The sequence below is a fragment of the Pteronotus mesoamericanus genome, unplaced genomic scaffold (genome assembly GCF_021234165.1).
Source record: "Pteronotus mesoamericanus isolate MK-2021 breed Mesoamerican mustached bat unplaced genomic scaffold, CSHL_Meso_final contig_78, whole genome shotgun sequence".
NCBI classification, from domain to species: domain Eukaryota; kingdom Metazoa; phylum Chordata; class Mammalia; order Chiroptera; family Mormoopidae; genus Pteronotus; species Pteronotus mesoamericanus.
In genome coordinates, this window is record NW_026555258.1 from 1,127,215 (window position 1) to 1,149,777 (window position 22,563).

A 22,563-nucleotide genomic window follows, 5' to 3' on the forward strand; every position below is an offset into this window, starting at 1 on the left:
CGGGCGGGGCAGACCCAGTGGGAGACTGAGGAATCCAGCCGCACCCTCCGCCCCCACACGAAAGGCCAGCCACTCCCGAAGAAAAGAACTCAGGTTTATTTGCAGTAAAAACCATGGATTGAAAATCTACTGGCACATGTGCAGTCTGTGTTCCCTGGGGGGCCTCCTCCAGCCGCGGGACCCCAGGCCCCGGACCCCCATGCAGCGGGCACCCGCGTTCACAGCTCAGCCAGGCCCAGGCCCAAAGCCCCTCCGTCCGCGGGCGGAACCCCCAGCCCCTGTCTGCCCCCGGCCCGCCTCCCCTGCTGTGCGACAGTGCAAAACCCAACCAAAGCAAACCCACGTGTCAGAACAAACAAAACTCGACATTCACAAAAAAACCCAGGCTCCAGGTGCGGTGTGGCCGGCGCCCCCCGGCTCCGCGGCGACCGCTTCAGGGCGGCCTCGAGTGCACGTCGCTTTCTTGCCGTTATAAAGTCTCTTCCTTAGGATTCACAGATACATAGTGGGAGCTTTGGATGAAATAATTACACGCTTCTTTTTCCCTTAAAAGGCAAACAAGCCAAACCCAAAACAAAACAACAAAAACACAAAGCAAAACCCTTTGACAACAGTAAACAAAAAGGGGCTGGTTGTGTCCCCTCCCGCCCCGGGCGCCTGGCCAGCCTGGCTGGGCCGAGGGCCGCGTGCAAAGTGCTGGGTGCGCCCTGAAGGCAGGGACTTGGTCCGCTCCCACTGAGGCCGATTCCCCCGCCTCCCGGCTCGCAGCCCTGCTCGCCGCCCTGCTCGCCCTCGTCCCTCCAGCCCCCACAGGCTGCCTTCTCTCTTCCCCACCGCCTGGACCCCTTCCTGCCTCATCCCCGGGCCAGGGTGCCAGGGGGCTACCCGGCCGGCCTCAGAGGGGCCCCAGGGTGCAGCGCGGCCACCAAGGTCCAGCCTGGCCCCTGCTCCCGGCGCGGGGCTGTGCCGAGCACCAAGGCGGAGCCCGGGTCCCACCAGGAAGCTGAACAGAGCTCAGAGGGAGGCTGTTGCTGGGTGTCATGCAACATCCGGGCAGCAGAAGCAGGGTCCGGCCCAGCCAGCCAGGGGCGGTCGAGGCCGGGAGCGGGCATTGCAGGGGTGGAGCCACCCCGAAGAGCACTTATTCCGGGCTGGCCACCAGCCAGTTCACGAGCCGCAGGAGCTCTTGGACGGGAAGACCTACCGAGGGCAAAAGCTGACACCCTGTGCAAAGGTCGGGGGCGGGGGGCCCAGGGACCACCCTGCAGGACACAGGACACCCAGAGGGCGCCCTGCACGGGAGCGGCGGGGCCTCCTCCCACAGAGGAATGTGAGCAGCAGGGACAGAGTGGGGGGGCCCCATGTCCTTCCCGCCGTATCGGGGTTTACAAGAGATGCCTCGGGCAGCAGGCAGGACGGACACCACGGACTCAGGGCAGAGACAGGTCCAGGGACCGGGCAGCAGGGCCGGCAACGTGCTTGTTCCTGGGGCTCCCTCCGGAGGGGGGCCTGCCCAGGGTCTCGGCAGGCCCTTGCGGCGCTGTCTCCTGTGCCCACGCCGGGGCTGCCCGGGCACCACTGCCTGCCAAGGCCTGAAGTCACCCCTGGGAGCAGCAGGAGGCCGAGAGCGGAGAGTCCGGGGCTGCGCAGAAAGGGTGAGGGGACAGGCTCCTCCGCCGACCCCGGCCCTCTCTGGGGCCGCACCTGCGTTCAAACCCAGGCTTCTTCGTGCCATCGTGACCCGATGGGGGCCACACGAGCCCGGCCTCAGCCGCCACCCGCGCCCTCGCCTCCGCGCTCCGGCGGGCAACCAGGTTTCCTCTATGTACAAGCGGCGAGCCCGGGACGGCCCCCGAGGGCAGGCGGCCGGCGGGACGGTTCGCGTTTAGGACTTCAGACACCCTCCCCATCCCTGCGGGCCGCTGCAGGCTGCCGGCTCCGCGGGCGCTTCCCCCTGCAGCAGGTGGCCGAGCTGGAGACGGACGTCAGAGCTGGCGCCGCCCTTCCAGGAGGCTCCTGGGTCCCGCCGGCGCCCCCGCTGTCACTGGACGCCCTCCTCCTCTACGTACGTCGACGGAAACCAGCCGACCTGAAAGAGAGGGCAGGGTCGCGTAAGGGTGTGAGTGCGCGAGCGTGTGCGCTGGGGGCGGGGGCGGGCCCTGGGACAGGAGGCGCCCTTCGCTGGGAAAAGAGGCTCCGTGCCCGGGGGAGCCGTGGCCCGGGGGCTGAGGGGACCCCAGGACGCGCCAGCCCTGAGCAGTTTAAGATGCGGCTGCTCTCTCTGTAGCTGCCAGCCGGGAAAAAAAAGCCCGTCCGGAGGAAGCAGCGTTATCCAGAGCCTGGACGGTGGCCAGGACGCAAGCTCAGCGCTCCGTCCCGGCCCAGGGATGGGCACGGAGGGGAGGGCCGACCCCAGGGACCAGCCTGCAGCTCCCCAGACACGGGACTTGACCGACAGGCATGTAAGTGACTCTAACTTGTATGTTTCAGAAAACTGATGACAAAGCAGAAAACTACCCGAGAACAGAACTCGGGCGGCGCACAGAATCCCTGACCCGAAAACAACAACTGCGATGTAGAACCCAGAGGACGGGGGAGAGCGGGGCAGGGGAGGGGATCAAGGGCACAGGGAAAATACAATAAAAAAATTTTTTTAAATTAAAAAAAAAAAAGAAAAGGAATCCAGTAGAAGGACGGAAGAGCAGATGACGCGAAGCAGGAGAGACTAACGAACCGGACGCGGGGCCGGTGGAAGCGACTGGGTGGAAACCACATGGGACAGGGCGACCGCCCACAGGCCTCGGCGGGGACAGCGAACCGCCACGGGACCCGAGCCCTGAGGGCGGCGAGGCAGACGCCACGGGAGACACGTCCCACACTGACGGAGGCCTGCACACCGCTGTGACGCCATCCCTACAAATCTCAGGCAGAGCGCACGCAGGGGAAACCGCATGTAGCCATGTCTGGACACATCAGAGGGAAGCTGATGGATGGAACACAAAGCCTTTTGGGGGGGAGGGGGTGCAACGTGTCGTCACCCATCAGGGAGGAGGGCAGATGCTTCCTACAAGGAGCGACATTAAGAATGTCGGCTAACGTTCCTACAGAAATGCTGGAGGCCAGGCAACGATGGAAGCACCCGAGGGCTGAACCAAGACACCTCACGGCCTAGAATCCTACCCCAGGGGAAATCCCCTTCGGACGTGGGCTCAGCACCGCTGCTCCCCGAAAGGGAGCCGGTCTCTCTGGAGAGATGAGGGACTCCCGGGGAGAACGGCCCGGGGCGGAAGGGAAAGGCGTTCCAGATGGAACGAGGGTTACCAGGGACTGGGGAACACGCGACAGTTAGAAAACCGCTGCTCGTCGGCCACGGCCGACACGGCCGACTCGACGGAGTTCACCAATGAGGGACACCACCGGCGGGTTCAAAGGCGGGGGCGGGACAGGGCGCTCACCTGACTTCAAGCCATCGCCCCGCAAATGGCTCCTGAGTGACCGCCGCCTCACGGGGGAGCAGCCTGGCCGATACCACCCTAACCAAGCGACCAAAGTGAGTGTCACAGCCATGGGACCGTCCCAGCTCTGGAGAGGACTCTCCAGCACCGAAGAAGACACGACATCGCACGGGGGTGTCCCCTCGAACATGGAGAACCTCTGCCTCATCGCGAAGATGCGCCGTACAAAGGTCGAAGTCACGTAAGAGGGGGGAGGGCCAAGGAGCGGCCCCAGGTGAAGGGGGGCTGGCGGCCACGGCACGCGAGCGTCATTCGCGGTCCTCGGCTGCATCCGGGGCCAGGGCCGCACCGCTGGGAAAGACCCTCTCGGGACACCTGGTGATGCTGGACTACGGACTGTGGGTTAGGCCCCAGTTTCTATCTAAGGGGACGTCCGTGATCTTATGAAACACACGCTGGAGCGTCCAGGGTAAAGGGGCCGTTCTGCAATGGATTCTCAAACGGCTTGGAGAAAAGCGAGTGAGCGTGCGTGAACACACCCCCCGGAGAGAGGGCGGACAGGAGGCGCCCGATGGAGCCAGCGGACACACCGGCCGCGCCGGGCGGACCCGGGCGCACGGAGCTCTGTGCTGCGACCTAGAGTCTGACGGTGCGGCCAAATAAATGATAGCAATTTTACAGCGAGAACCTTAGAGAAAGAGTGAAATAAAGACGCACTCAGACCCAGCAAACGCCGAGATTCGGCGCACGTGTGCACGCCAGTGAGCAAACGAAGGAGGGGGCGTTCCGGCGGCAGGACCGTGCCCTCGGGCGGGGGCGGCGCCAGGGCGCGGGAAGGGATACCTAAGTGAGCGCCGATGGCTTACGATGAAGGTGACGTCTCCGCGGGTTAAAAACAGGGAGACTTAGGACGCACGCCGCCTCCCCAAACACTGGGAGAAAAGTGGACACAGTCAAGCCCGGGAGCAGCAGCAAAAGCCCTCCTGTCGGGGCCCCTCCGGAGCCGTGGCCGGGCCCGGGCGGCCCACTCACCCGGCCGTTCGTCTCGCCCCGCCACCAGCCCTGGTCCCCGCCGATGCGGCTGTAGATCTTCACCACGTCGCCTTCCCGCAGCGAGAGCTCCCGCATGTCCCGGGCGGCGAAGTTGTACCTGGCCACGGCCGTGCCGATGACGCGGGGCGCGCACACTGTGGGGATGTGGTCGGTGTCACGCGGCTGCGGGCCGGGCGGGGTCTCTCCCCGGGAGCCCGGCCCTGCGCCCGGGGGAGGGCGTCACAGCCCGGGCCCCCGCCCAGGGCCCCTCGCTCCTCTGCGGGAGCCCACACTGTGGCGCGCGTGCGGCCTGAGATCCCCCGGGAGGGGGGCCCGGGCGGTCACCGCCCACGCTGGGGGCTGTCGCGGGCAGCGATCCCGCTCATGGGGACGAGCGCGGACGCCAGCCCTCCGACCAGGGCAGCCCCTGGCCGCCGTCCCGTGGGCCTGCTGCACGGGCGTCCCGTGGCCAGGGGACAGCCTTCCTCTGACTGAGCACCTGGACGGGACCCCAGAGCCTGGCGCCCCACCTCCAACACGCCCCCGTTCCAGATCCCCGGACCAAACGGGAAACCCGGCCGGAGCAGCTCAGCCCGGGGTCCCGGGGCCGTGATGGCCAGGCGGCGATGACCGTGCCAGGGGGCGCGTGCACACGGCTGCGAGGAGGGCTCTGGCTGTGGCAGCGGAGGGCCGAGCGCTCAGGGCCCCGGGGACCCCGCCCTCCGGCCCCCGAGTCCCACAGACCCCCCAGCGCTGAGCGGGTCTCGCGGGCTCTGCGCCACCTCCCCCCGAGGGTGGCCGCCAGGGAGCCGGCCGCTACCAGAGGCAAGGCTCTCCGTGAGCGGCGAGGGACAGTGGCCGACAAGCCGCAGAGAGGCCATTCGGGGTGAGCGGGTCAGAGAGGCGGCGGCAGCGGGGAGGGCAGCGCCAAGCCTGCGGGGGCCTCGGGGGCGGTGGCAGCCCCGCCCGCCTGTCCCCCCGCCCCCGGCGCGGCGGCCTCCAGCGCGCAGGGGCTGTGGGCCCGCCGGCCCCCCACGGCCCGAGGACAGCGGTACCTGACCAGAAGGGAGCGGAGGGGCCCTGAGAGGCAAAGCTGAGGCCCTGAGGGCTGAGAAAAGAAAAGTTGCAGGAGGCGCAGGAAGCTGCAAAGAGGCGAGAGAGGAGGTGAGAGGGAGCGGAGGAGAGTCCGCAGGACCCACAGCGCGAGGTCGCAGGCGGCAGGGCGGGGCCGGGCCCTGCCTGGGGGGCGCGGGGGGTCGGCCTTGGGGCCCACCCGGGCGCAGGAGCAGCCCGGCCACGTCCCGGCTGCCCTTGCTCCACCGCTGGGCGCCTGTGTCCTCGACAGCAAGTCAGGACCACCTGCTCCCGGGGGCAGCTGGACGGGCACGGGCGCCTGCCTGGAGCCCCGCCCCCTGCCCAGCACACAGTAGGTGCTCGCTAGAGGCCCGTCACGCCTCCCCTGGCCTGCTCTGCCCGGGTGGGGCCCTGGCCCCCGCAGCCTGTGGGGAGCAGGGGGTTCAGGGGTGAGTCCTGGGCTGGATGCCAAACGCTCTGGCTCGGCCCCCTGCCCTCACTGGACTCCAGGCAGCCCCGGCCTGTGCTGTGGGGCCCCGTCGCCCACACGGCGGCTGGCCCGGCTCCCCCACAGCGGAGGCCCCTGGGGGCAGGGCAGGGAGAGGCGCGTGAGCGCAGGCGGGGCTGCCCAGGTCTCTCCCAGGCTGACCTCTGGGCAGCAATTCAGAGCTGGCGCCCCCCGCCTGTCCCCTCAGACCCCCGGGGCGGCCCCGGCTTGGGAGGGCGTCTGTCATGGGCGGGGGGGCGCCAGGGCCACCGCTCCGGAGGGCGGGAGTCGGGAACGGGCTCCTGGCTGGGTCGGCGTGGCCCACGGAAAGCTTCCTGCGGGGCAGGGGGTGGCCCCGAGGGCCTGGGCCATGGGCACTGGTGCAGGCGAGCGCCGCTGTGCCGGGCGGGCGTGGCGTTACCTGGGGACCGGCTGGAGGCCCTGGAGGCCGCGCGCTCCCGCGACTTGTAGGGGTACTTGAGCGTGGTGTCCAGCTGCTTGAAGCTCTCTTTGAGTGAGTGGCACTGGTAGTACTCCACCAGCTCCTGCGGGACGCACGGGCTCACTGGCTGTGGCTGCCGCCTCCAGGCAGGCCCCCCGGGCGCCTGGGCCTCCCGCCCCCGCCTCCTCGGGTCCATGCAGGGACGCCTCCCCGGACCCCCGAGGACTCCCCTCCTCCTCTTCCCCCGGCACTAGACCCACGTGGCTGGCCAGCACCTCAAAGACTTCTGAGCCAGCAATTTCTCCCCCAAAGTTTTCTAAAGGGAACACCAGTGACATGCTGAGACCGGGGGACAGGGAAGCCCCGTGACACTGTTTATGATGGAGAAAGGCGGGAGCCCCCCCCCCCCGGTCTGACGCCAGGGAGAGGCTTCTAGAAACAGCAGCTTATCCAAGTGACCGAACGCCACACGGGTACCAGTCAAGGAAAGCGGGGGGCGGGGAGGGGCGGTTGTTCAGATGGGACGTTTCCACAACGCTGAACAGCTGCAACGGTGCCCTTGGCGTTTGTGGGGGGAGGGTGGCGGGGGGAGGCAGGCAGGGAAGGGGCGCTGCTGGAGGCCCCCCCGTGCGCGAGGCTGGCTACACGCCGGGCACCGGACGCAGCCTCCGCGGGCCACGGTTTCTGACTCAGGCCGGAGGCCCGGCAGGAAGCTGTGACGCTGGTGGCCGGGGCGGCTGGGCACCCCCTCACTGTCCTCCACGGTCAGCCCACCTGGCCCTTTGGGGGCTCTGGGGGTGGTCCTGACTCGGGGCTGCAGGGAGGCCCTGAGGCGCGGTGCAGGCGGGGGCCAGGCCTCCGTGAGGCGGCTGCAGTGGGGAGCCAGGGCCACCCCACCCCGGGCCAGGCCGGAGGGGCCGCAGGATCACCCACCAAGAGGCTCTCGAACTTCTTCGCTTCCGTAATGTGGATCCAGCTGTCCTTCTCCACCACCTTAATGTGCTTCACCTCGTCGTTGAACCTGCGCGGAAGGCCCCGGCCCCGGCGGTCAGCGCACGGGCCGCACGGCCCCCCGCGCCCCTGGGGTCCAGACTCAGCACGTGCCACACCCCCAGCCCCGGGCTCCCACCTCCCGCTCCTGCCCTGCCTGGAACGTCCCCGCCTCCTGTGTCCCCACCGCCTGTCAGGCCTTCGCGGCCTGGTTTGCAGATCAAAGGTCTGACCTTGGCCGGGGAGGCCAGAGGGGAGCGCGCACGCCAGCTTTGGTGCCCTCTCCCGATATCCCCACGGCCGCACCCGGCACTGCAGCCGCCCGGCCTTGGGCTCTGCCTCAGCCACCCCGAGCACGAGCCGCCAGGCCCCGGCGCGGCTGTCCCCTCAGCCCCGCGGGCGCCTCCCGTCGCGCCCTCTGTCCTCAGGTCTCAGCTCAGGCGGGACGCCCCTCCCAGGGACCCACCCCACCCCTTCCGCCGGCACCGAATGCAGCCCGGGACCCCACAGGGAAGGAAACGACCCACCAGCGACCCTTAGGACAGCGGGCGCTAAGGTCTCCCACAAACCCCATTGCTCTCCACACCCGCACCCGCACAATCCCATCGCGTGCAGAGGACTCGATGCCACAGCCAAACGGGGCGTCCCGGGAACAGGAGGCCGCGGTGACATGGGCCACCCTGAGCGGGGCCCTCGGCCCCTCCGGCGACGCTGACCAGCCCTTGATTCGCCGGCCCGTGCCCAGCAGCCTGGCCCAAGACTCCTGTTTGGTACGTAGGCACCCTATGCCCGGGGTGACCCGCCACCCCGGGAGAGGGGGCGGCAGACCCAGGAGGGGGCCACGGCGGGGTGGGAGGGCGCCCGCACTGCGGGCCACTGGCTGCGGCCACGAGCTGGCATCTGTGCCGCCGTCCCACCCTCCCCCAGGCCCACCCGTGGGGCCGCTGGGAGTCCCGGACGCCCACAGTCTCCCTGCCCTGCTCTGGGGCCTGCGCTTATCTAGTTCCCGTGACGCGAAAACGTCCGCCGTGCCCAGGGGCAGCTGGGGACCCGCAGCAGCCGGACCGACCATGCAGGTCCGGGCCCAGCGAGACACGCCCACAGACACCTTTCGTCCCAGAAGTGCCGGCGTGTGGCCACTTCATCCCACGGCCACACCACCCCGGCACACCCCAGGCCGGGCGGGGAGGGGGTTCTGAGGTTCCGAACGGCCCGGGAACGGTCCCCATGGCCCGCGGGGCCGACACGCACTTGATGCTAATGGCGAAGCGCTCCGCCTCCGCCGGCCGCTCCCGGATCAGGTAGGTCCCGCTGGCGTGGGGTTTGAGCAGGTTGTCCGTCTGCTGCCTCTCCATGTTGCCTGCAAACCTAGGGCGCAGGGGGAAGTGGGGACGGTCACACCGACCGGCCTCTGACAGCCTCTAGCCCTGGGACTGGGTCTCTAATCTGCGTAGGGAGCCCATCAGGAAACGAGGCCGCGCCCCTGTGGGAGGGGCCGGCGGTGGGCGGGATCTGGAGGCGGCTGGGCGGGGCATCTGCCTGCGGGCACAGAATGCGCACAGGAAAGGGGGGGGCGGTGAGGACCCCAGACTCGGCCAGTCCGGGGGGCTCAGCTGTATGGAACGCGGGGCCTCAAAGAAGGGTCCAGGTAACAGGGACGACAGACTCAGTTCTGAGTATAAAAAGCAGCGATAAATAAAAATTGCTCCCCTTGCGGGGGTGGGGGCGTTGTTGTAACACCCTGGAACCACCCCGCGCGTGCGTCACCCCTAAACTCACCGCTTTTCTGTGCAGCGCCCGGCCCGCCCAGGTGGGCTGGTCGGGTGGTAATACGGGTGTGATAATTTACAGTTTCAACTTGAACATGTCACCTCACATGTCACATGGTGTGCTTGAGTGCGGTATTGTTATGTTACCGAATCAGAGGCTTATGATTTGTAATAAAAAACAGGGGCGTTATTTGTGCCACCCTGTATTTTATACAACGAGCCTCCATGGAGATTGTGTTAAAAAAAAAAAAAAAGAACTTCATTCTCGCGCGTGTTCCACGCCAGGATGTGCTCTGACGAGGGACACTGGCTGCCAAGGGGTAGGGTCGACCCCGGGGTTCAGGTGACTTAGGGCTGTGGAAGGAGCTGGGCTGGGGCCGCTGGGCGCCACGGATCTGCAAACAGCCTGGGTCCTAGACGGGGCCTGCTATTGGGTGTCTGGGGCCACGCCCACTGCCATAGTCCACGCCCACAACCACAGGCCACGCCTCCAGCCCAAGGGCCACGCCCGCCTCCCTGGGCCACCCCACAGCCAGGGGCACAGGGCCACGCCCGCGGCGCGGCGCCTTCCACTCACCAGGGGTAGGCACTGTAGTCGATCTCCCGGGACGGCAGCCGGCCGATGGGGGGCTGGCAAAAGAGAACCTTCGGGTTAATGCCCCCTCAGAGGCCGTCCACAGAGGGGGTCCCCCGGGGGCTTGTCGGCAATGACCAGACCCTCCGGCCGGAGCCCCTGGACTGCGAGGTCCCCGAGGGCAGAGGCTGGGACTCACCACCCCAGGTGAACGCACAGTAGGTGTGAGGGACCGAATGGCTGGGCGGGGATTGATTAAATGACTGGACGAACGAGGAGCGGCCGGCTCCCGGTGCGCCGGAGCCCGGGAGGGGTGTGACCCCCAGGGCGGCGGACCTGCACGGTGCCCACGGCCCGTCCTGCCGCTCTCGGCCGCGGCCGCCCGGTCTCCGGGGCAGCCTGGCCCGGGCCCCGAGTGCTTTAACGTGGGCGCTGGGCAGGCGGGGCTGCCGGGCCTGGGCTCGAGGCGCGGGCCCCTCCTGGCGTTTGTAACCCCCGACCCAGTGCGGCCCCCACCGGCCGAGCTCCTCAGGCAGGAAGGCGCCCCTGTCCCTTGGCCCCCACCCGTCTTCTCGGGGTGCAGACGGCACTCTGGGCCGGCTCCCAGTGGCCACTGCGCAGGGACGTCCCCGGTGAGGGCGCAGCTCTCGGCAGCCCCGGTGCCCGGCCGCCAGGCTCCGGGAGCTTCTGCGGGCGCACTCACCCTTCCGTCCACGGGGCAGGGCTTCACCGACGCGCTGGGGAAGTAGCCTGACTTCCTGGTTTGCACCAGCCGACCCTGGGAGAGGCAGAGACGGTCAGCGGGCGGGGCCGCTGCTCCCTGAGGAGCAGGACAGCGTGAGGACAGCTCCTGAGACGCGCGTGTATGTCGGCACCGCCGCCTGCTGTGACCTCGCGACACCGCGCCCACTGCAGGTGGGGATGGGGCGGGCATCCCCGCCTCGCAGAGGAGAGCGCCAGGCCCACGGGAGGGGAGCGGCTCACTCACAGCTGGGACCGAGCCCCCCCCCCGCCCCCGCAGGCCACCGCTGCCTCTGGTCTCCGCAGACACATCGGAGGGTCTGGGAGGGGCTTGGCCTTCGCCGCCCGTCCCTCTGCCCAGGGCGGTGCCACGTCGGCAAGGAGTCTGCAGGGCCACCCCACACTGGTGGCCCCGGTACCACTCGGGGAGGGTGCGCAGGACGTGGCCGAGGCAGGGAGTGGACGGGACGCGGCACCCCCCGCAGGGAAGAGGAGACGTCGAGGAACCCAGGCTGTGCTCCGCTGCCCCGCTCCACCCCTGCGCCCTCCTCCCAAACGGACCTCTGCCCCAGGGCAGGGTTCAGGGGAGCCGGGCACCCCCTCCAGGCCCAAGACCCACCTCCCACCACTGAGAGTCGGGGTCCCCTCTGAGCAGCTCGATCACGTCGCCCGTCTGGAAGGTCAGCACCGGCTTCCCGGGAGGAGCGGGGTTGCCGTGGTAGTTCTGCACGGCCACCATCTTGGGCCCTGTGGGGGGCGGAGCGGCAGGCGGTGGCTCGGGGACTTCGTCCTGCCCTCGAGAAGACCCCCCAGGTGCTGTCGCACGTGTTACACGACGAGCACACCAGGGGGCGGGACGGAGCAGCAGCTCATTTGTAAACGGCACTTTTAACTTTCACTTTCTCCTAAACACCTTCCAAAGCCGCGGCTCAGAATCGGCACGTGCAGCTGGGGACGGAGCCCTTCATGTCAGAGGTGGGCCGGGGTCGGCCGAGCCAGGGCCTGGCCCTGGTCACACTGCTGGACTGGGCAGCCTTGGGGCTGAAATGGGGGTCCCAGTGAGGCCCCCGAGAACGTGCAGGCTGCTCCTAGACCAGGCCCCGCTCCGACGCGGCCGCCACGGCGGTGCGCGCCCAGGTTTCCCAGCATTCGGTCGGCGCTGGAACTTCCCAGCACGCGGTGCTGTCAGCCCTGAACCGCGAGAAGCCACCCTCCCGCGACGCCACGCAGAGCAGGGGGAGGGGGCGCGAGGAGACCGAAAATGGCAGAGAGACGGCAACAGCGTTCCCGTGTGCAAGGACGCTGGCCCTTGGCGGGCGGGCCCTGCCCCCTCGCCCAGCACTTCCTCGTCCCAGGAGGGACGAGGCCAGTGGGCACACACAGGGCGGGGGCGGAGCCCAGAAGGCCGGGGGCAGCCGGGCAGCCACCACGGCCAGGCGCCCGCTCGGCGCCCCAGGTGGCGGCCGATGAGGAAGGCGGCCGCGAGGGACCGAGCCCACAGACTCACCTGGTCCGGCTCCGGAGGCGTCCTGCGGGGGCAAGGACAGACGGACACCAGTGATGACGGAAGGCTGCCCGGCTCCCGACACCACCCCGCGCCCCCAGAGGGAAGGGTCAAGGCAGGAGGGGGGCGGGGACGCGTCCGAGACTCCTGCAGATGTCTGACAGTTTCCCTCTGGGGCAGCCCCTGCTTTTCTTGCTACACCTTCCACCTTGTGCCCTGCCTGTCCCGCCCTGGGACACCCACCCGGGCCCTCTCCGATGCCTTACCAGTAACTGCCCCCCTCAGGAAGCCTGCCCGGACCACCCCAGCCCTGGGGCCTCCCTGCCCTGAGCCGGCCTTTCTTTGTCCGCTGCCTGGGGCAGGTCCCGCTCCCTACGACTGGGGTGTCTCCATACCCCAAGCAGGGCCTAGCGAGCACCTTTAAGTGCTGGCTAGTTTGACCAGTCCCCAAATCGGGGACAAGACACAGTGTCCCCCACCCTGTGAGTGACTTCAGAGACTTCATCCTCAGGTCAGCTGAACAGACTGGGGGCGGGGGGAGGCACACGTCACAACACTGGGCACCCACAGCCACGAGCCGGCGGCCACAGGGGCGCCGGGCTGGCACGTGGGCCTCGAGGGGCGCGCGGGGTGCAGGGCGGCAGGAGGAGGCAAACAGCGGACTCACCAGGTCTGCAGGCGAACCTGAAACGGAAGCAGGCCGGGCCTTAGCGGGCGGGCGCCCTGGCCGGGGCTCTGGCCCGGCGCGAGTGAGGTGCGTGTGTGCGCGCGTGCACGTCGGACCTGGGCACAGACACGCCCAGCGGGCGACTACGCAAGTCCCTCTGCCACTTCTGAGGGCAGGTCCTGAGCTCCGGCCTCACGAGCCCACAGGAGGACGTGACAGGGGTCAGACCCGGGGGCAGTGGGTTTCCTGCCCGGCCACCTCTACTCGGGGCGGCAGCCTCCTGGGCACCGGGGAGGCCTGGGCTCCATGGAGAGGCTTCCACAGCGATCGGCGACGCCTGCCGTGCGCCAGTGACGAGGCGGCGGCGGTGCTCAGACCACCTATGGGACAGCCACGTCCTGGGCACGCAGGTGCCAGGGGGCTCAAGGACACGGCACCTCGGCTGATCAGACCTTGGAAGGCGCCTGGACCAGAGACTCCCACCGCCCGCTCGCCTGCAGGCCCCGAGGAGAGGACGCAGCGCCAGGCCGGGCCCCGGGCCCCGGCCCCCTGCTCTGGGTCTGCCACCTCACCAGCTGACAAAGCCAGGCCCTCCGGGGCTCCACACGCCCTGACCCTCAGCGCAGACCGCAGGACCGAGAGGACAGGCCCGGTGGGCCCAGGGGTGCGGGCAAGAAAGACTCCGTCACTCCCGTGAGCCCCCGCCCAGAACAAAGGATGAGCACCAGGCAGGACAGGAAGAGCTTGAAACTCCCCAGAGGAGACGGGGGCAGGCCAGCGCCCCCAGCAGAGGAACAGGAAAGGGAGCCATGTGTACGCCTGTGGGGAGCCAGGTGCCTCAATAAACTGGGGGCCTCCACGGGCTGGAAAGATGCGGGAGGCTGCTGGCGGTAACGCTGGCTCCCGAAGATGCGCACCTGCCCACCCGGGAGGATCCCAGCCACAGGGGTGAGGAGAGCCGCACACCCGCGCCGCGCCGCGGGGGCTGGCACCGGGAAGGACGGCCGCGCGCCGGCCAGAGGCCTGCGTGCGCACCTGCTCTGCTATGCCTACGTTTTCCACATTGTCTACAGGACGTGGAGTTTAATAATTCGAGGGGGAAACACAGGAATCTCACTCCCCTGAAACGTGTTGGTTGGGGGGCGGGGGGAAGGGTGCCCAACTGGGAGCAGCGGGCCCGGCAGCGGAAGGCTGAAGTGGGGGCCGAGCCCACAACCCAGGCCTGTGCCCCGACTGCGAATTGAACCGCCGACCTTCCACTTGGCAGGGCCCACGGAGCCGCCACGGCAGGCAGGGGCTGGTGGACGCAGGGGCGGGGCGCCTGCTGAGGGTCCGCCACCTCCTGCGTGTCGCATGCGCGGCGGCCGCGGGGCTGCCTCACTCCAGGCAGACAGAGAAACACACCAGGCCTGCCCGCTGCCCGAGGTGCCGCCGCCACGACGGGAGGCTCTGCCAGTTCCCGTGTCCTGCGGGGCGCTGGCCCGCTGCCCTGCCGGCTTGCCCAGAGCCCATCCCCAAACGCCGCCCCTGGCCGTTTCTTGGTAAGTTCACAGGCGATATTTTCTTTTTTTTGTTTCATTTCTTCTTTTGTTCTAGCCTCCAAATTTTCGACAAGTACATTACTTGTAGAATCAGAACAACGACAAAGTGCCAAAGACAAGGCCGGAGTTGCAGTGCGCTGGCCACGCGGCCACCAGAGGGCAGTATTGGCCAGCAAAGTTGAGCCAGCGGGCCAGCGGGCAGCCGAGGGGCCGGCAGGGGCCGCACGTCTGGCCAGGGCGCAGCGAGGGGGCGCACGGCCTGCAGTGAGGACAGGGGCCTGGGCCAGTGCCGACGACAAACGGGAAATTGAGAAAATCTCCTGTTCTTGGTGGAGGTGCCTCGGGCGATGGGCAGGCCTGGGGCCACCCCCTCAGCGCAGTGACACCTCTGACAGGGACGCCCGGGGGCGGGGGCCAGGCTGCCTCTCGGCCGGTGCCCCCTCCCTGCCGCTTCCGCTTCAGAACGAGGCCCTGGGGCCGCTCCCCGTGGGACCTAGCGCTCAGCCGGGCCCGGCCGTGGGGGCTCCGCCACCTTGTGGCACCGCCTCAGGCTTCCGCCGCCCACCGGCTGCTCCAGGACAGGCACCGCCCTTCCCACGCCGTGAACCAATACGCCTCGGGGGGCCGCCAGGCGGCCTCAAGCCCTTTCCCCGCCTGAGCCTCGGGCTTCTGGCTAACACACCCTCACGAGGAGGGGGAGGAGGAAGGGACACTGTCCCCGCGCACACGTGTGTGCGTGGGCCACCGAGGCCGTAGCTACGGGGGGCTCGGTGCTCCGGACAGGAGAGCTGGGCTGGGGGGTTTCTCTGTGGTCAGAAACCTCCACGCAACGGCCGAGAACGTTCTGTGTCCAGCTGGGGTGGACTCTAGACATTTACAGCTGGCGTGGGGCAGGGAGGGAGCAGGGGCGGAGAAGGGCCCTCAGATCACAGTCCAGAGTGGGGGCTGGGCGCTGTGTGACCAGGGCAGACGTTCACCGTCTCTGAGCCTCAGTTTCCTCATCTCCGTCCCAGGGGTCACCACGGCAGGAGAGAACACGCGCCCTCGGCCGGGGCCGTGCGGGGGGCCGGGGGCGGCTGGGATGTGACCTGCGACCCCAGGCACCAGCCCCGGAGGCGTGGGCCCCGCAGGCAGGCGGGAGGCGGGCGGCACTCACTGATCTTGCAGGGAGGCGTCACTTCCAGACACTCCTTGTGCGCCCCGACGCCGCACTTGGTGCACAGGTACCCCTGGTAGAAGGTGCCCCTGGGCCGGAAGCGGGGAGAAGGTGGAGGTGAGGTGCCCGGGCCTCCACACCCTGCAGCCGCAGGCAGGGCCCAGGGAGCCCGAGGCCCACCTCGCCGTCCCCCCAGAGCGCCCACCCCCGACAGCCCTGGGCCTCCGGGACCCCTGCCCATGTGCTGCCCGGGGCCGCTCCCCCTAAGGACACCCCCCCGCTTGCTCTGCTGTCCCACACAGGGGGCCCTGAGCAGCCGTGGGGAGTTGCCTCCCGCCCCGGCTAGACATGACGCAGCCGATGGGCCCAGCCCAGGGCTAGGGGAGGGAGGCGGTCAGCGGCGACAGGGACACCGGGTGCACCCAGCCCCAGGCTCCCTCGGGGGTGGGGGCGGGGACGGGGACGGGGCGCGGAGCCCCTCACCTGAGGAACATTCTGCAGGCTTTGCAGTTGGTGGTCTTGTCAAACGTGTACATCTGGAAGCTGTGGTGGTTGGCGTTGGCTTTGTCGGGCTTGATGTTTGACCTGCGGGAGGGAGGGAAAGGGGCGCCAGGTGCCCTGAGCCCCAAACCAGCCGGGCTGGGCGGGGACTCGGAGAATGGGCTGCCCGGCACTGCGGCCAGAAGGGGTCAGTGGGGCGGGGGGCGCGTTACGGTGCGGCCACCCGGGCACGGGAGACCGCGGGTGGGGCCAAGGCCGCGGCCACACCCTGACAGGCCCGCGGGACGCCGCTGCCCCGGGTCAGACACGCGCGGCTCCGGGCGGACAGTGGCCTCGAGCGGGCAGCAGGCGCCCTGAAGTGCTTAGAGGTCGGGCGCTGGGCCTGCCCTCCACCTAGAGACACGTCCGCTGTCCGACGGCGCGGAGGCCGGGGCAGGGGACAGCGGCGAAGCCAGCAGGTGGAGCGCGAGGGCGTGCGCCACGCCGCCTTTCAATGGGGACAAGCGCCCAGAAGTGCTCCTCCCAGGACACTGGGGAGCAAGCCCCACCCCGGGAACTGAGGAGCAGGCGGGGGACGGCCTGTGGCCCGGCTGCACTGCTCTGACGTGTCCCCGATGACCCCTCCTTCCACCGCCACTCCACCAGGGGACACGGCCGGGACGCGAGCAGCCTGCATGCCTGACCGCTGAGTCTGAGGGCACCAGGACCTGCCCCTCGGGCTCAGGCCCGGTGAGCCTGGGCACCCCAATGACCCACTGAGCACCTTTCTCTGTGGGACATACTGGGGCTCCTCCTAGATTCCACGGAGACACAGCTCACGGTTTCCCCGCAGAGGGGGCACTCCGCCAGCCTGCGAGGCCCTGAGGGGCCCGGTCGCCAGGGGCCCAGCTGGCATCACGGCCGTCCCCGGCCACTTGCGGCTCGGCCGGACGGGCGCACAAGGCCCAGCCCGAGGCAGCGGCCAGCAGAGCCCAGCAGGGACAGGCTGGGACGGAGCGAGGGCCCTCCTGCCCCGGCAGACTGTAAAGTGGCCAGGACGCCCCCAGAGTGGGGTGGGGGCGGCGGGGCCTGCCTGTCTCAGGCACCTGCCCGGGCCCGCGTCCAAGAGGGTCGCGGACGGAGCCCCCAGGTGGCCGGCTGGCCGCACCGCCCGCCGGACTCACATGGCCATCTCAAACTGCTCCATCCACTTGCGCTTCATGTCCTCCGTCTTGCAGAAGAACTGGAAGCCCTGCTTGCCTTGCAGGTGGATCAGGTAGAAGCCGTAGGACCACTGCGGGGAGAGGCGCAGCCACCTGTCACTGGCAGGGCTTCTGGCACACAGCACGAACATGTGTGTGTGTGTGTGTGTGTGTGTGTACAGATACTCATGGACACGTGCCCGTGCCTGCGTGTGCACATGTGAGTACGTGCGCGCATTGCCCGTGCCTGTGTGTGGTGTCCTCACGTCTGGTCTGTACATGCATGTGTTAAGGCCTGTGCACAGCCCTGCAGCAAGGTTCCCCGGGGCCCCTCCCCGACCCCCAGCACAGGGCGCTCCCCGCGGAGCTCTGCCAGGGCCGCTGGACGCCCCCAGTGGCAGCGCCGGGTCCCCAGGGAGCCCGAGCTCAGGAACTGGCCCTGGCCATCCGTGACACCGGCCCACCCACTTTCACTTCCTGAATGTGATGCTAAAGAAACTCCTCAGAGGCAAATGAACGGAAAGAAAGGCAGGAGCCCAGACGAAGCCCTACACAGCCCCGCGTCCACCCCCACCTGGCCCTCTCTGGGGCTTTCAAAGGGGCCCAGGAAGAGAGAAGGGAGGGAGGGACCCAGAGAGGAAGGGAGGGAGGGGGGACAGAGAAAGGCGAGGATGACAGAGGGGCTGAGACACCACACCCGGGGCAGCTGCGGGCCCCGCCCTCTAGGGAGCAGGCGAGGGTGGGGTGGGCGGGGAGGGCGTGGGACCCCCACTCGGCGCCCTCTGTAACGGGCCAACCTCTTCTCCTGCACACAAGTCACCCTAGTGATTAAAACACTAGGGAAGGAAGGTGGCGGCCCTGAGCCCGCCCTCCTGGGGCCCAGCCGGGTCCCCATTCCCGGCTCGGGCCGGTGCAAGGCGAGGAGGGTGCCAGGTGCTTACCATTTTCCCATGAGACTAGGAAGCATGAAGGGAGGGAAGGAAAGGGGAGACAGGTCGTTACGAGACTCGCCCGGCCCTGCGGCCCGAGACACTGACTGCCGCCAAGGGCCTGGGCTGGGGCCACCCGCGAGGGCCCCTCCCGGGGTGCAAGGCGCCAGGGGCCCGGAGCCTGCGGAGCGGCCTCAGCGCCCCCACCGGAGACACCGTAACTTGTGCGGACATCAGGGCTCGGTGGGTCAGCCCTAAAATTCCTCCAGGGGGCGCCCGCGTTCTGCACTGGCAGCTCTGAAGTCCGGGCGCTGGGGCGTTTAACAGGCCAGCTCCAGCCCCACATCTAGCTCAGGGCTGCCCATGGCGAGTGCTCAGGCTCTGGGGGCAAAGCCTCTGCAGAAGCCGATGCACACAGGAGAGCCGGCAGCACCGCCCCCAGCAGCACAACCCCGCCCCCATGGCCATGGCCCCACCCCCAACAGCCATGGCTCCGCCCCTGGACATCAGGGTCCTGCTCCTAGCAACCGTAGCCTCACCTCCAGCTGCCATAGCCCACTGGCTGGACCCTGGTCTGACGGCCACAGTGTGGACCACCCAGAGCCCTCCTTCAAAGGGATTGCGAGGGCCAGGATGGCCTGCTTGGGGCGGGGGCCATGCGGGGGAGTCGGCAGCGAAGGCCTGAGGCCCCACCCCAGACCTTGGGCGGGGCTCCTAGCCATGCCCACTCCCGGGAAAGATTCAGACAAAGGCCAGGGCAGTGTCCGGTGGCTAGGAGGGGACCTGCCTTCAGCAGAAGTCACGGTGACACGGGAATGGCTGACCAAGGAGGCTCCGTCCCCACCGCAGCCGCCGGTCAGTCACCGCTGACTCCACTCTGCCTCACCCTCTCCCCAAGGCCACCCAGGACGCCTCCCGCAGGGGGCCTCCCCGCCTACCCCGCCCAGCACGGCCCAGACACCGCCATCGCCACCCGCAGGAGCCGGGGACCCACCTTCTTGACGTCCTTGTTGTTCGTGGGGTCATCGGTCATCTTGTGGAATAGCAACTCGATGATCTCCTTCAGCTCGTAGTTGTAGCCCCTCCTCTTGCAGACGATGACCACCTTGTCGAACAGGAACAAGTACCTGGCCCGGCGGCGCGGCCAGGGGGCCATCAGCGCGGCCCGCGCACCGTGTGCCCTCCGCCTGGGTCTCCCGCCAACGCTGACCCTCAGCCAGGCCTCCGTGCTCAGCTCCAGTTCCTCCAGGGGGCCCTCCCTGGCCTCCCCCCACGGCCCAGGCGTCTGGGCTCCTCCGCCCCCTGGCTCCGTCTCCAGCTAACTAGACCGGGAGCCCCGTGGGGGCCGAACCCCTGTGTGCTGCGACTCCCGCCACGGCCCCGGGCCTTGCACACAGTAGGTGCACACGCAGGGCTGAGCAGCTGCGGGCCTGCCAGCTCCGCCGGAGCCGAGCCTGTTACCCGCCTGGGCAGCCCCTTGGTCACTTGGCAAAGAGCTCATGTGGCCGCCGTCTGTCCAGCTCCCGGGAGCCTGAGAGCTCCCCGGCCAGGGCCGCTGGCTGCCCCCCAGCCCAGCCCAGCGCCGGCCGCGGGCAGAGCGCCCCACGGGCGTGGCGGCCGCTGGCGGACACGGCTCCCCAACGCTCTCGCCGAGAAGGAAGGAAGCAATTAAAATGGAGCCACACAAAGCCGAACGGGCAGGCAGCTCTCCGCACCGGAAAAGCTGTGTCCAGCGGGTGCCCGGCCACGCTGGGCGCCACCCGCCTGCGGCCCCGCTCCGCTCACCTGTCCTGCTTGGTGTGGTTGACTATGGACCGGACCTTCAGCTCCCCGTCGATCTTTGGCCTCCCGAACTCCTCCAGTTTCACTTGCTGGGAAAGACAGGGGAGGCCGTTGGCCCCAGGCCAGAGCAGGGCCCTCCCGTGCAGCTGCTCCTCGGGAGGAGGGGCAGCTGTGCCCCAGCCAAGGGGCAGGGTCCCCGGAGCCCAGAGGCAGACCCAGGAAATGGACGCGGTGGGCCCCGGCTGGTGCTCCGAACAGGGGGCAGCAGAGGACAGGGGCACCGCCTGGGGGCTCATGCCCCGCCGCCCCGCCGCCCCGCCGCCCCGGCGCCCCGGCAAGGACTGCCTTCGGTCCTGTGGAAACAAAGAGCGATTCGCGGAGGGCGACCTCAACAGGCGCGGCAGGATAAGCCAGACTCACGGCCGAAAACCAAGTCCAAGGGAACAAAGGGCCTAATCAGAGAGGGCCGGCGGGCGGCGGGTGAGCTCGGGGCCTGCTAGCGGCCGCGCCTCCGCGGGAAGGGGCTTCCCGGCAGACCCTCCCGGGCGCGCTGAGATCTCGTGTTCGTTTCCCGGCTGGTTGGCTATCTCGGCCCTCGGCTTCGGTTCAGAGAGGGTCTCCCGCCATGTTCCCGCACGGTCCACGCAGATGGGACAGGTGGCGGGGACGCGTCCGTGTGGCACTCCAACAGGTGGTTCCCACCATCTTCTGAGTTCTCTGAACATTCCAGGAGCTGCCAGAACAAGACTCCAAGCGCAGCAGCTTCGGGGCGCGCACCCCGCGCGACTCCAGCCAGGCCTCGGCATCTCTCCGCGTCTCGGCACTGAAGGGCGGAAACAAGCCGCCGCCCCTGCCTGGGTGACGGGTTCAGGCCCCCACGCAGCCTGCGTGGGCGCCTGGCCGAAGGGAACGCTCCATGCCAGTTTGCTGTCGCAGCCGTAGTTTTGTTATTGTTTTACACATACATAAAAAAACTTCTTAAACAACAAACAAAATCGTCTCTCTTCCTGTATCAGAGTGATGCCCATCCATCACGGAGCATCTAGGAACCATCACTGACCGACGAGGGGAAGTCTGGCCGCCTCAGCCCCACCAGGCGCCGCCAGCTCCGTGAACCGGACCACAGACGTCCATCCCTAACCTCTGCGCTTGGGCTCCCGATTTATTCTAAACAGGAAGGAAACTGGGGCTGTATCCTAACTGTCCGGGAACGCCCTTCCTTCCCGGTGACCCACAGCGGGCGCTCTCCAGGCCACGGCGCGCAGGCCCGGCCTCTTCGGGCTCTCTGGTCCTGGCGGGTGAGGGATGGACAAACGGGCAGCAGGCGTCAGCCCAGACACCGGGAGCCTCCTTGGCAAAAGCTTCTGTGCTGATGTGACTCTGACAGGGACTGCGCAGGACCCGGCCACGTTCAGGGACCAGAGAGAGAAAGTGTCCGGTACCAGCCAGCGGTTCTCAGCCGGGGGCAGTTCTGTCCCCAGGGGGCATCTCGTCATGTCTGGAGAGGCATTTGGTTGTCATCACTGGGCCCCCCGTGGGCACAGGTGCCGCTTGCCGTCCCGCAGCTCCCAGGACGGAGCCCACAGTGAAGAGCGACCGACCCCATGGGGCGACCGCAGAGGCGGAGAAACTCCAGGGTGCACACCCGGCAGACCCCCGAGTCGATGGCAGGCACACGCGTGGACGTGCCTGCCCCTGGATGGCCCGGCTCCTCTCCTCCTCACCCGGCACCCAAGGATGAGCCTCGGAGGGTCCCTGAGGCGGCAGCCCTGCCTGACCGCGGGGGACAGGAGGGCCTGAGGCGGGCCAGGGGTCCACGGGCCTCTCGGACCCGGGGGCGCCCTCTGTGCAGGCCGGGGGCAGGGTGCGGTGGCCGGTACCGCCCGTCGGCGGCAAGCCCCCCGGGCGCCGGGCCCCGGGCTGGCCCGTGCAGGGTGTCACAGCTCACCGGCCCCGGCTGGACGAGCGAGCCCCCGCTGCTGCCTGTTCAAGATGAGACCGAAGTCCCGTTTAAAAGCCATTGTTACTCCTCCCCCGGGGGGCTGAACACTTACCAAGTTCTCTATGGAGCTCTGGAATTCGCTGATCTTCTTGAGGGTCTCTTTGTCCCGCTTAACTTCATTTATGTACATCGCCAAGTCCTTGGAAATGACAAGTGGGGGAGGGGTCGGCGCGCAGGTCCTGGGCGGGGCCTGCAGGCTCAGCCCCACCCCCGCCCCACGCCCGCCCGGGGCTGGGCACTTTCACAGCCCCTTCAGCTGCCCGCCAGAGGCGCCTGGCTCTCAAAACCCCGTCTGACAAATGAAGAAACTAAGGCAGAAAAGGTAACGCCAATCCAAAAGCACACTCCGGACGTTGTGCCAAGACCCCCCCCAACGCCTGCCTCCTGATCCCCCTTCTGGGTTAGAGCAGAAAAACCGCTCCCAGCAAGACTTGGATCAGCTGATCCCTTGGCTCTGTGTGGGGAGCGACGCTCCGCAGGCCACCGCCCCCAGAGCCTCCGCTGCCCCACGGCTGGCATGCCCCTGTGCTGCAGGCGCCAGCCGGCCACCAGGGGGCAGTGCCGCTGCAATCCAGAGGCCGCAGTGGCCAGGCCCAGCACCCAGTGCCTCAGCCAGCCAGGGGACCCAGCCCCAGCCCGGGACCACACAGGCGGCAGCAGCCCTGCCCAGCGGGAGGGCAGGCCGCCTCGGGTGGGGAAGGCTCGGCCAGGCCGAGGCGGGGCCGGCTCCAGCCTC

The 22,563-nt window shown here is 68.6% G+C and overlaps 1 protein-coding gene across 2 annotated transcripts in view; it reads right to left on the bottom strand.

The window, feature by feature from the left end:
- Positions 1–831: 831 nt before the first annotated feature.
- Positions 832–22,563, bottom strand: part of VAV2 (vav guanine nucleotide exchange factor 2) — a 103,131-nt gene continuing 81,399 nt past the window's right edge. The window contains exons 12-27 of one of the 2 annotated variants that reach the window (XM_054584137.1): positions 21,880–21,966; positions 19,829–19,914; positions 19,038–19,170; positions 17,097–17,206; positions 15,916–16,017; positions 15,433–15,521; positions 12,736–12,752; positions 12,072–12,093; positions 11,184–11,311; positions 10,527–10,601; positions 9,827–9,879; positions 8,732–8,848; positions 7,424–7,511; positions 6,470–6,593; positions 4,488–4,642; positions 832–2,089 (exon numbers count right to left, since the gene is read on the bottom strand). In XM_054584137.1, coding sequence (XP_054440112.1) covers positions 2,042–2,089; positions 4,488–4,642; positions 6,470–6,593; positions 7,424–7,511; positions 8,732–8,848; positions 9,827–9,879; positions 10,527–10,601; positions 11,184–11,311; positions 12,072–12,093; positions 12,736–12,752; positions 15,433–15,521; positions 15,916–16,017; positions 17,097–17,206; positions 19,038–19,170; positions 19,829–19,914; positions 21,880–21,966 — 1,434 coding nt within the window. In that variant the 3' untranslated portion in view covers positions 832–2,041. The remainder of the gene's footprint in view (positions 2,090–4,487; positions 4,643–6,469; positions 6,594–7,423; positions 7,512–8,731; positions 8,849–9,826; positions 9,880–10,526; positions 10,602–11,183; positions 11,312–12,071; positions 12,094–12,735; positions 12,753–15,432; positions 15,522–15,915; positions 16,018–17,096; positions 17,207–19,037; positions 19,171–19,828; positions 19,915–21,879; positions 21,967–22,563) is intronic. The other variant, XM_054584138.1, reaches the window with a different exon arrangement.